Raw genomic sequence first — 13,204 nt, 5'->3', positions numbered from 1 at the left:
AACTAACTTTATTTTTAACTGACTTTTCTTGAAAGTTCACAGGCATGTTCTGGTGACAGGTCAGACATAGCTGTACCTCTTGTTGAGTTTCCAACTTATAATTGCCAATATAGCTTTATTGTGCAGTTTGTACTTCACACGTTTTTGCTCTCAGAGTAAGCAAAGTTAGGTATAAAAACTCATGTTGAACCAGGGGAGTAGGTTAATGAGATGTTCTCACTGTATCAGTTTTAATCTCCCCCAAATCCCTTTACCTGCTAGCTAATCAAATAGAGATAAAACAGTCTTCTACCTTTTTTTAGAAGGATGAATTAAGCATGTGTTTTGAAGCTGGGCTTTGGAGACATCTTTATACTTGTTTTAACGTTGCTCCTTCTGGAAATGACATAAAATCCAGTTTCCTTCAGGCTTATAAGATTCCTTCTCTCTCCTTGAGCAGTAGCGGAGCTGCGGTTACTCTCCCTGGGCAAGGGGGTTGCCTGTGCAGCCCAAGGTGGACCTTTCGGGGCTGGTTGGAGCTCTGACTTCTCTCCTGGTCTCTGCCTTGTCCTCTACGGCAGGGATGGAATGAGAGCAGGGTCTGGTAGCTCAAATGTCATCCCTCCCACACGCGTCACATGACAAAATTTTTAACAGTTATTATACACGTTTCCCCAAAAGGGAGACTTCATTTCCCATCAGGTCCCTACTTGTCCTTGTGTGACCCCTTCTCTTGGCTTACGATGATAATGTAGCTGCTTATCTGAACCAGCTTCTTGTATTATGTTGTTTATTACAGTTTTCCAACCTACTATGCTGCTTGTGTGAAAATTGAAAACTTTATTGCTGATCCCATCTGAATTTAAAATTTGTTACATACTTGTATGTCAGGCATTATCAGTGGTTTTTTTTCTGGGTTAGGAAGAGTACATCAGGCTGAAGAAGGGCTTACAAAGCCTCGCTGGCAGGTGGACAAATGAAGCTGGTGGGGAAAGTGGTTTGTTTCATATATGGGAAAGCGAGCAGAAAGTTTACCTTCTTTGCAAAGGCTTTTCTGGAGAGAGAAGGTGTTCTGTTGTAGATGTACTTCATGTGGAAGCCCAGGTTTTGAACTCATGGAGGTGAACTTCAAAATAGAAATGTAGCCTATGCACCTGGAGTTCCTAGTTTGGTTATGGAACTCAGTTACTGTTGTTTTAATGACGCATTGATGACCTGGGTGAATAAAATTTGTATGTATTTTTAAGGAGCCTGGGATTACTTGCTGGGAGTACCAAAGGATGGGTAATTGCAACTCACTTGCTCAAAACAAAAACAACACATGCAGATCTTGGTCAAAGTGTTAAAAATGAGTTCCATTTAGATTTCAGATCTTGCATCTGTGCATCTCAAGTAGAAAAATGCACCAAAGTTTTGAAATAACTGGAGGAAAATAGTTGTTTTTACTGTTTTTTTGGCAAAACCCCCTCTGTTCAACATCTGTAATAGAAAGGAAATAATTAGCTGCCCTCTTCCAGAGAACTGTCTCCTCAGTAAAAAACAGATATTCATAACAACGGGTTGTTTTGCAAGTGTATACCCCGTAACCCTTGGTACTTGTCCTTCAGAGCAGCTCTGCAGTGGCGTGCTTGTCTGTAGCCTTGACTGTGAGCACTATGAGTGGCCAGTGGCGGAAGGGGCTATAAAGAGCTGTGGTTTGGGCGAACACCGTGGCTGAAGATGACCTCAGCTGCAGTGAATGACAAGCTGGCTGCTATATTCTGATTCATATTATCCGAACTGACAGGGCTGGATTTTAAATCCAAGTTTCTTTCTCCTGCTGCGATGAAAGTGTGCCAGCTGGGGATCACATGGTGAGAGCTGTGAACTACGAAAGAAAGTTACTTGCAGTAACTTCTCTTTTCAGTTAATCCTTTCACTTTTAAAAAATGTGCATTTTTCACAGTTCAGATTTCACTCTAATATCTTTGTATTCTACCCTGGAGCACAATATCTATTTTATGCCATTTAAAAGTTGATTTTAAGTAAGTGAATTTTAATCTGTGCCAAATAAGCTAATGTTTTCATGACAATTCTTTAATGTAGACTCTTTTTGATCACTGCTGTGGTATCCTGCATGTTGTATTTACCGCATTCTAGGCATAAATTTAAATATAGATTATGCAATGAAAAAGATTATTAGAAATGAGCATTGTGCAGTATAAAGGGAGAACGAAATACCAACCAGAGAAATGTACTAACTTGTCCTTTAACATCGATACTGCTTTAATTTCAGAGCAATGCAATTAACAGTGACAAAACTTTCACAGTAGCTGAGGCATTAGACGAAACAACTTACAGTAGTCCCTCCTCCCCCTTCTCCTCCTCCTTTCTCCAGCAGTTTGTAGGTTACATAAGCTGATTTTTTTGTTTTTCCTCTTTAACAGTGGCCAGACTTCACTCTCTTCTTTAAGCGGACTGGTTTGCATGCTTACGTTTTTCCTCTCAAAACAGGCTTGCCTTCAAAGAGGGAGGAGCATAGTTGCAACTGAAAGACCCAGCATGTAAACTCTCGGCATATACCAAATATCTGTTGAGAAGTCCTTTCTGGCAGCTTATAGGTCTTGTAAATAGGATATATGTGAGCTTGTCATAGGGTTATTACCATTGCAAAATCAATTCCTTGTGCGGTGGTACTGAAATATATTTATAAACAATGTCTTCTGAACCAGGTAAGACTGAACGGGGTGCTTCTGTTAACCCTTCATCTCTTCAAGACTTGGGGCTTATTTGGGTCCAGAGACTCCAAGAGTTAAACTTCTAGTTTAAAGCAAACAAACCGGTGAGCATCCAGCTGCCTTGTGATGCAATACAGCTGGAATGCTCTGGTGGCTTTTTCCTCCTATTGTCAGTAAATGAGCTTGCAGTCTCTTCAGCTTTACCTAATACATCTGCCACATGAAGAACTCTGCTACTTTTGGCTGGTTTTGCTGCTGCTTTCACCAGCTTGAGACTTTTTTAAAAGCAAATCAGTTCTGTGATTGTTTATAAGTGGTTTTTCTTTCTGGCTTATTTGCCAGATTCATGGAGCTCTGTTTATAGCTGCAAGGTTTCTATAGGACACTTCTATAGGTCAGCATTGGTTCTAAGAACTGTATCTCTCATTGTTTTAGGAAGTAGGTGTACGCTTCTGACTTATGCTCAGCTTTTCGTGTATAATGTTGCAGTAATCTATTTAACTGATGCTTAAAGCTACTTTTAATGTACAGAATTGGCTTCCAGAATTAAAGAATGTTTTCTTTTATTGCACCATCCAGTGAAAGGTTTGGATTTTTTCCATTGCAAATATGCTCGTAACTGAATTTTTAAGAATACGACTGAAAATACTGCTTTACTTGTGAGTGCATTTTTCAGTTCTGAGAAAAGTTCAGCTTAGGGTAAATTAAATTAAAAGGCTTACCCAACCCTAACAGCTTAATATAAGACACTAAATATTCTGAATTAAGTTTTCCACAGAGAGATAGATGAGACAGATCTGTGGAAGGTTTGGGTTCAGAATGCTGGTGGTCTCCTGGAAAGCCCTCTGAGACTAAATAGAGGGAAGGGAGTCACTGGCTGAGTGAGTTTGAGAGATATGCTAGTGAAGCTTGGAGTAGAGGCATGCAAATAACTCTAACCCAGCTCTCCTGATTTCATTACTTTTGGGCATCTGATTTTTCTCGGGTACAAAGAATACTTCTTTTAAAAACATTCTGCTGGCTCCTTATCTGTTTTATGATCAGGTTTGAAATTGTCCTTCTCCCTCTGGCTTTTGATAATCAAGCAAAAGAATGGGAATCACACCTGTCCTCCCACTGTTCATGTATCATTCTTTCTGTATCTTGAGAAGAATCTACACGTGGATGTAGGAGATCCCCCCCCCCCCCCGCTTATCTAGCTCTTGAGCTATTTTCTGAGATCTGTAATGCATATTCTTTTCCTGTAAATGTAACATTAAACCATTATGGATTTTCAGGAAGCTCAATGTGGTGCCATAACTACTGTTTTCGGTATTACAGCTCATCTTCCCTCTTGCCCTTTGGTTTACTTTGGGTTATTTCAGTTTGCAGAGGCCTATAGTATACTTGCGTGTCACAGTGACAGTCTGAATGCCAAATATATTGCTGAAGCTGTCAGCTTTGATTTTTTTTGAGATATCAAATATGTGAAATATAAATATATTTGTATGTGCTTTAAGGTGACGTAGATTATACTATCATGGTATTTTCCAGGCAGTGTATTTCCCAGACTCTAGTTAGAAATTGTGTGAAAGCAGTTAATGCAGGAGTGGACTATGGTGCAAATATCTGGCTTGATGGGTAAGAAAGGGTGAGCTTCTACCAGCCTGTGGAAGAGCATATAGATAGCTCCTACCATCACCTTCTCACAAATGTGTACAAGACCTATGGATATAGACAGCATGCATAGAAAGGGTGACAGCAAGTAGTTCCAGTCTGTATGTGTTTGAAACTGAGTGGACAAATACCCCTGGACACTCCTCAATAATACCTGAAAGAAGCAGTGAGTCGCTTGCTGAAGCACTGTCTGCCTCCAGTCTGAAATGGAAAGAAATCCTTCCAGTACTGACTGCTGGGACTGGGCGAGAGGGGAACAGCACCGATAGGAAGGTATAAATTCACGTAGCGGTTTATTCATTGCTATCACAATGTGCAATTGAAAGTTTGTCCAGGTGCCTAAGCAAAGCAGGTTTTCCAAGTACTGTAGGCCCATAGCAAATATGGAAAACATAGAATGTACCTTTTCTGGAGCTTTGATTTTTTTCTTTTTTTTTTTAAAGACTAGAACTTTATAGTTTGTTTTTTGTTTTTTTTTTTTTTTTGTGGTAGGAGTATTCACTATAGGGTGAAAGCATCACTAGTGAATTTCTTGAGTCTTAATTAAAAATTCAAAATAGCTATTAAATGCTCTTCTTCCCCACCTCTCTCCACCCTGCCTTGGGTTTATAATTATTATTAAATAAAAGGATTAAATTCCTTTAAGAGTTTGGAAATTTTGTGCCTGTGTGTTCCTTACCATTTGACAGGCAATGCTTGACCCCGAGAAGAGTAGGTAGTTAGGAAACACAATCTTTGATTTAGATTGCCATAAATTATTTAACACATTATGACCGCTCTTGGTTGCTTATGAAAAAGCCCGCACAACCATGACCTGTGACTAACAAAAGAGAAAAAGAAGAAAGAAAGAAAAATAAGGAGGGGCAGCATCTGGATTAAGTCAAGTAAGATGTAGAGGGATTGGAGTATTGCCAGACCTTGTATTATAAAAGAAATTAAATGTTTAACTTTAAACAAATTTTATATTTTAAGAGTAATTTCGTAGATTTTATTTGCTCTGTGTTTTGGAAAACCTTCTTTCCCAACGTGCAAGACATCAGCTTTTTAAATGAATATTGTGATACTCTTTCTTCTGATGCCAGAAACTGAGACTCTAAGGAAAACAGTAAATACTGCATAGGTGTCAGCAACATTTTGGTGTGCTGCAGTGCTGTGAACAGCTCAAGTGATCCAGTGGGCAGTTGCTGCCAAAAGGCTGCCCAGTCCCTCCCTGGGACTTCCCCAGACTTTTGGTCTCATCCACGAGCCAATTCAGCTCACTCACACAGCACAAAACTCCCACGATATAAATGAGCATCTGCTTGCCTGCCAGCTGCAGGGGCTCACTGTTGTCCTAGAGAGAAGCCCAGTGAGTGTCAGAGCTGGTAAGAAGTATGCAGTGGGAGCTACAGGGGTGTGGAGGGATGGAGGGGATAAAACTTTTTCTCGTCTTGGTAGGGGACTGTCTCACTCTGTCTGGCGCAGCCGCAGTTTGGGTTTGAGCCGCCTTTATTGGTCTGGCCTGGGGCATTCAAACATTTTCATTTTCAAAATGTTTGTGAAGTGAGAGGTTGCACATCCTTCAGATGTGTTGGACAAAACCTGAGCTATTACAAAATTATATCTCTTCCTGAAATGTTTAATGTATTTTTACATTGCATGACTTTTTTTTTAAAAGCATTTCCTACCCGTTTGTACCCTCAAAGGTAAATATTCATATGACTGTTAAGCTTTTTGGAACAGTATGGTAAATATTCATCCGAGTCTGCATCAAAAGTTATTTTAATTCTCCAACTTAAGAAGTTTTGTGACATGACATTTTAAATTCATCATAAGTTTGGTGGGTTTTTTTGTTTGTTTGTTTTTCGTTTTTTTTAAAGTATGTTTTAAATAGGGACCTGGAAAAGAGAGGACTAAACAATAGAATTGTTCTCACTTTCTATCCCTCGGCCAGTTCACTGCATAAAATGTAAAGCTGTTTCAATCTGTATAATGTCCAAGATGCAACTGTATTGATGTGCCGATCTGTTAATCTCCAGTGAATTCTGTGGACAGGGTGCACAGTGGTCATCTCTGGCACTTTAGGGCCAAGGAATTTTTCCCCATTTGGATTCCAGGACGCTTGTATTTGACTTCCTTCTGTAAGGATGATTATGAACCGATGAGTTAGTGTGAGATGGTGATATCGCTTTTTCCTTATGGTCAAGAGACAATGTAAAAGCTGGCACAATTATAGTAGGCCTTATAGGGACTGAACAAGGAAGGTCCTTCTTCAGTAACCTCACAGGAAGGCCCTAAATGTACTTAAACCAGGCTTTTTGTGGCTATTCTTACTTTTTTTTCCAACCAGGTCAAAAGCAGGAAGCACTTGAATTCTTGTGAAAAGTCCAGCTTTGGGTTCTTTGTATTTCTGGTTTGGTGCAGCGAGCATTCCCAGGGAGCTGCTTGTTTTTCTGTGTTTCGTAGGTGATGGTTGTTAATTACTTGGCGGGGAGACTGAAGTGCTTGGGGAGCCTGACAGCGGGCTGCCTGCCCCGGCCTCGGGGAGGAAAGGCATTCGCCACTGAGCAGCCGGAGTGCGGCACAGCTGCACGGCTCGTGCTGCTGTAAGGGACGAGCAACCGCGCGTTCCACTCCACCCACACTTTGTCCTTTAGCAAGCTCATAATTTTGTATTTACTTGTAGTCTTTCACGTAACAGGGAGTAGTGCCTGGTAGCCTGTTGTGATGCTATTGTGCGGTTAATACCCTGCAGCCTGTTCTTTAATTAGGGCATATCGCTTTAAATCTCAAGCCACGCATTTTTAGAGAATATTTTTTTATTTTTTTCCTTTTCCTTCCCTACCGTTTGCTCCAACCCTGTTGAGATGTGATTCAGTAGAATTAACATTATCTAGTGGCTACTTGCTTCTGGAAAGGGACCCTAGTCGTCTTTTTTCCATCACTGAATTTGTATCTTTGAGCTCCAGTGCATTTAAGGTGAACGAATGCGTGAAGCTGGCTGCCTTTTTATTTTTTTCTTTTTTTTCTTTGGCGGGCTTACATTTCTGATGTCTTAACTTTCCCGGACAGCATTCCAGGGCTAAATGCTTGCCAGCACGGATGCACAGAAAGTGGTGGGAGCAGGCAGCCAGCAGGAGGGAGGGGAGTGGGTGGAACAACTTGTGTCCATGACAGCTGGCTGCTGGATGGGCTTTGGGTTGTCAGATGCTGTCCGGACACACGTACTGCCTCAGCAGTTGTATGTGGAAAGCAATTTCCATTTATCAGTGATAAATTTATTGGCTTGTATTAGATAATTGACTTCTGTTTGGATTGTTGGCTGTTCTGCATTTTGCATATGTTATATTATATATTTATATCTTTAAATTATTTGTATAAATATACACACTGATAGCATTCAACTTCTGCTCAGATCTTCTGAAATAATAGATTAGTTACAGCTTCAACCTTCTGTAATTAGATTCACATACCCACCCTCTACCCCCTCTTTGGGTCTGTGGGTTTTTTTGGTTTGGTTTTGGTTTGGTTTTGGTTTTTTTTTCCTCAATCCTGTTTCTGAAAATACTTTCTCTTAGCAGTCCTTTTATCAACAGAGGTGGCTGATTTCATGTCTCAAAGCATATGGATATTTTTTTAAAATAGCTGTAAGTTGAGATGAATATGAAATAATTGCAGAGATAACTGGGCAGAGTAGAAGATGAAAATGTCATTGATTGACTTGTTAGAGAAGTCTTCTGAAGCAGTATATACTGAGCAAATGGTGGAATTAGATCAAATTTATTGTTTGTTTTTTTTTTTAAAACTTGTTAGTATTTGTCTAAAAACCTAAACACACTGTTATTTCATAATGGCTTGTCAATTGTACAAGGGGAGGTCTTTTTGTCAGTCTGTGTTATCACTGCACTTGCATAGTATTTATATATCAATATATGATCTTGAATCATTCCAATGGTTTGTATGAGATACAATCAGTTGCATTTTTTTCCTCACATGACCCCAGTAGTGCAGGTGCTCTCTATAATATGAAGTTAGACTGTGCTGCCCAGTATGGCGTCATGTTGGTTATCTTATGTATAAAAACAGGAAGACTATAAATAATCCTAAGACTTGACAAATAAAGCAAAAGAAACATTTAGGGCTTGGTGCCACAGTCCTTGCTCAGACAAGTGATTCTTCTGTGATCAGTGAGCCTGCTTATACAAATGGGGTGTCTTATGTAGTAAAGAGGAGCTCAGGACATTTGGAAAATGATGACTATCATCTGTTCAAAATATGCTGGTGTCAATTAAAAACTCAGTGGAAAAAATTTTAGCATCAAGTAAAACCATAGTTGAGGGGACATTACTCACCTCACACAGCTCCGCACAGAAAACGAAAAGGAAAAAATAGTTTGGGAAAAACTCAGTGGAAGTGTGTCCTGTTCATCTTTTCTCATGGTAGGGTTCATAATCAAAATGGCTATTAATGCAGTAGGAACTCAAGAAAGCCACACAGTCTTACTCAACCCCTTCCTTTGTCAAGCATGTAGGAAGCTGTGAAGAGCACATGGGGTGGCGAGGGGAGGAAGTGACCCTCAGATACAGGGCTCACCAATGTTCCCATGATCGCGACGGGGGAGAGGTTGAAGTACGCAGTCGGGGAGCTCCGTGACTTTGTGAAATATGGCCGTGTGAGAAGTGGTTCTTGAGCTGAGAGTTGCTGTCGTGTTATGGCACTGACAAGGAGGGAGGAATTACCTGAAGTTACCCTGTGTAGAAATGAGACGGTAACAGCAGGGTAGCTGACGTTGGCTACAGGATCAACTTACCCTGCCTTCTCCTGGTGCGATGAAACTGCTGCTACTTACTGTACCCGTTTTTCTTTTTTGGTGGTGTTTTTATGGTAATCTTTCGGTTATTGACTACATGAAGCTCATGGTTTTGTAGGCTCAGGAACTGTGGTCAACCTTAAGACCTGCTGATAGACTTAATAAAAAGAAAGAAAAAGTATTGTCCAAAATTGCTGAAAGAGATATTGACATTATTTTATGAAAAAGAGCCCATGAATAGTCTCTGCAAGTAAAAGAATGCTGTTGCATATTTTCTCTTTAGATTTGATAATACATGCTTTCTCTTCAGCTTGATAATACATGTTCAAAGACCACAGTGAAAACAAGGGTTTGAGGGAATGTTTTGTAATACAGGAACTAAGTATGTGAAAGAGCAATCCTTGGTTCCTGTAAACAGAACTCCTCTTACTCGGAGCTCTCCCTTCAATGATATGTCTTTCTGGTAATGTGGCTTGGACGTTGCTTGTCTCTGTTCATATAAGAAACTTCCATTATTCATTAAAGAGTTGATGAATGACCACCATCAGCAAAGGCATTGTCCCAGTGTGTACAAGTGTAGGTGATTCATAAGAACCTTAGCGTAACAGATGCTGTGTTTTTTGGCAGAGGACCTCAGTCATAAGCTACTACTTTCAAACCACAAGCTGTGCATTGGCAGCCTATTTTAAATCAGTGTTTTCCAGTCAAGGGAGACACTGGTGTGCTTCAGCCACCGAGCTGGCTAGTTCTGCCTGCTCCCTCTAGCAGCCCTGCTCCCCTGTGGTGGGGGGAGCAGCAGTGGCAGGTTTCTGGAGGTCTTGCCAGCTGAAGCAGCTGCTCAGTCAGTAACAAGGCCCAAAGGCTTGCTGCCTCCCCTCCCTTCAATGGGGGAAGAGGTAGGAGTAGAAAACCACAGCAGCAATGGCCAGGAGTAAGGTGGTCGCACGCGATCTCTGTGACTTGCAGCCTCCACATCCTGTCTGCGAGCAGTGCTCTAATTCCACCCCTGTGGTCATCAGGATCCCTCCAGCTCCTCTACCCCTAAAGTGACTTGGCACCGATTTTTGCCACCAAGTAGCCTCCAAAACCTGGGTGATTAGAGAGCAGTGGCGCTGCTAGACTGTAGGCAACAGTATGAAAGCAGTGGTCCAGCAGGGGAAAGGTATAGAAGATGGGGGCTGCAGGGGTGCTTGTTCTCAGAAGGCTCAAAACTGTGCCTTTTAAATACAGTTTTAAAAAGCTGTTCTGTTTGCTGTTTCTTTTTCCATTTAATTTTACAGGACTAGTTGACATTCATACTATATACCATGTGGACTTCCATCAAATTAACTTTGATTTTAAAGACTCCACATGTTGAAGATGGTTTTTCTTTTTTTTTTTTTACTTGCTTTGTATTCCCATCGCTCATGTTGCATCTCCATATTCCAGAATGTGCCCTCTCTCTGATGAGGAATGTACTTTAATCAGTGCATGTTGCATGGAGAAATCATAATTACTTCTAAGGAAATAGTTTTTTGGGCTCAGTCTGGGAAAAAAGCCATTTGAAGTCCTGTACAGTGCTTTTTGTTTTATTGGAACAGCACCAGCAGTGCATGTTATATTATTGCGCTCATCCAAAATTTAGACAAATGTTGAAAGATAATTCCATTAATTGCTGACTTATTCATTTTATTAAGACTCGCAGCAGATGCGCAGGTCTGCCTACATGGAAATGACTATTAGATCAGAGCCAAAAGAAAAAGATCACAGCCAGACAGGACAACAGACGAAGGCACGCTGAGTCTGCCTGCTGTAGCCAGTGTTGGCAGGACATTTGTAGTGGATGTGGAATTCACTGTTCTGTCCGTTATTTTGAGTGATGTACGGCATCCTGAAACTGAGATCAGATTGTTGATGTTAAATCTTATTTTGTTAATATTTCAGTACTTCCTGTTAAAACTCTGACTTTATAATCTTGAAGCAGGTAACCTATTTAAATGTGGTGGCGTCCATAGCTGGTGACTTGGCAAACTGTAGCTCTGCAGTAGCGTTACTATAAGCTCTATTTCAGACTAAAAATGAAAACTACTGTTGGAAAGATGCATGGTTTCTTCCAACCAGAACAACTATAAAGCTTGGCAAAACATAGAAACATAGGAGAGACAACATTAAACGCTTGAGTCTTGTGAATACCCCCAAACCAAACCAGTGCAGTAACATCTCATCTTAAACCAGATACGGGTTTGTATCTACATTGAATTGGGTGCTATCACTGACGCTCTGCATAACCCACCTTAGAAATTATTATTATTATTAGAAATGAAATTATTTTGAAAGTAAGTTTTTTCTCTTCTTAGAATATCTTTTCTGTTGTGGGCAGGTAAACTTGCCAAAGTTTGTTTTGGTTCTCCTTCTGTATTATTGCTCTGTGTGTTGTACTAAGTGGTTCATACACTCAGTGTTATGCATACTGCAGTTTGGAAAATTTGGAAACCCCTGCTCTGTGTTGCTATGCAAGGTAGCATATCTATGAAGAAGTTTAATATTTTCTAGTTCTTAGCAAGTACCATGTAGCAACTGTTTGGCCTGCCAGTTCTAAGTTACGTATTGTTTCATCTGTTTAACTTCACCATCAAATGTGAGTGCATTCACAGGGTCATTGAACTAAAAGACGAGTATCAATACACTTCTTGCTATCTACAATTTATACCTACCATATTTACTTGAAGATTTATTTAGTCCATGCAGTAAATGCTATGAAAGGGAGGAAAATATTTGTTTGGTAGTTCTAGGAACGTTCCCATGCGGTGAGAAATAATAATCTTATGTGCTTTACATCTTCATTATTCCCAGAAACTGGTCTACCTTCTTCTGCTGAACTTGAAATATTTTCACTTGTGCCTGGAGAATAACTTTGCAGTAAAACTCCCTGTATTTTTGCATTTTTGCCAGTATATCTATCTGAATTAATCCTTTAATAGAACCTGATCTGTGTCCTACAGTTTGCCAAGATTCCACTTCTCAAAGATAACTCTAAACCTTCTGATATTTGCCTTTTAATTTTTTTTTTGGCCAGCACCTTCTTGCAGGAAGAAAACTAATTTCTTCAGCGAGATAGACCTCCTGACTTCAGCAAAAGTTTGGTGTTTCTTTCCCCTCTATTTACAGCTTTGGTTTATCAGCTGTTTGCAGTATGTCAGCAGTGGCTCACCACAGTAAAGGCTGGCCTGATGTTTAGCCCTTAGAGTTCATCTGCACAGAATATCAGTATGAAGTTTTTGTACTATTTTGCAGCTGCAAAGCATTCACTAGTCTATCACCTCTGTGATGGGAGAGGTGAAGATATATCAAAACGCAAATGTGTAATTACCTTGAGCGGGTAGCATTTAATAGAATTTGGAGAAAGGTAGGTTGGTTGGTTTGTTTGGGTTTTTTTTTCCCACGAGAGAAACTTGGACCTCAACTTCCTACTTTCCTCCTCCATACTCCTAATTTTCATATAGTTTGGGCTTAGTCCAATTTTTCTTAAAACATGTTTGGGTGTGTGCCAGCAGTATAAACCTCTTAGTAACATGTTGGTTCCTCTCACGAACAGGGCAAACCTGTGAAGGGTAGGTACCAGGTTACTAGAAACTTAGTTTTGAGGGCAGGTTTGGACACGATTGTGGGCAAAATCCATGACCTGATTTACTAGATTTCCTGCTCAGGCCTCAACAAATCTGTTGTTGGAACTGCCTGAGCAAGAGGCTGCTTTCTGCCTTCTTGTTTGTGTTCAGGAAGCTGCTTATTCTTGTCCTGCCCTTGCTACAGTGCCTGTAGTGTTTGGTGAATAACTGAAAGGGTTGAATCAGCCTCTTGTAGTGTCAGTGCTACTTAATGCTGTTCTGAATTGATTAGGAGATTTGTATGGCTTGGCTACTGTGGCTAAACCAATGCTTTGGTAGCTAGACTGTTAGCTGAACCTTCGTAATGTCCAGGGATGAGTAGGAAAGGTGAAGCTCTGCATTGATCTTCCATGAAAAGATCTAGCAGTAGAACATAAAGACCCACAACCATTATAGCACGTCTTCTTGGGACTTAACAT

General features: G+C 40.4%; 1 protein-coding gene across 4 annotated transcripts in view; it reads left to right on the top strand.

The window, feature by feature from the left end:
* FGD4 (FYVE, RhoGEF and PH domain containing 4) overlaps nucleotides 1-13,204 on the top strand; it is a 111,259-nt gene that overhangs the window by 53,862 nt on the left and 44,193 nt on the right. The window contains exon 1 of one of the 4 annotated variants that reach the window (XM_064457753.1): nucleotides 2,660-2,690. The exons of the other annotated variants lie outside the window; for them this stretch is intronic. Coding sequence (XP_064313823.1) covers nucleotides 2,675-2,690 — 16 coding nt within the window. The 5' untranslated portion in view covers nucleotides 2,660-2,674. Of the gene's footprint in view, nucleotides 1-2,659; nucleotides 2,691-13,204 lie in introns of those variants that run through there. 4 annotated transcript variants of the gene reach the window in all.

This window comes from Phalacrocorax carbo, chromosome 1 (genome assembly GCF_963921805.1).
Source record: "Phalacrocorax carbo chromosome 1, bPhaCar2.1, whole genome shotgun sequence".
NCBI lineage: Eukaryota > Metazoa > Chordata > Aves > Suliformes > Phalacrocoracidae > Phalacrocorax > Phalacrocorax carbo.
This window is presented reverse-complemented; position numbering and strand designations above follow the sequence as displayed.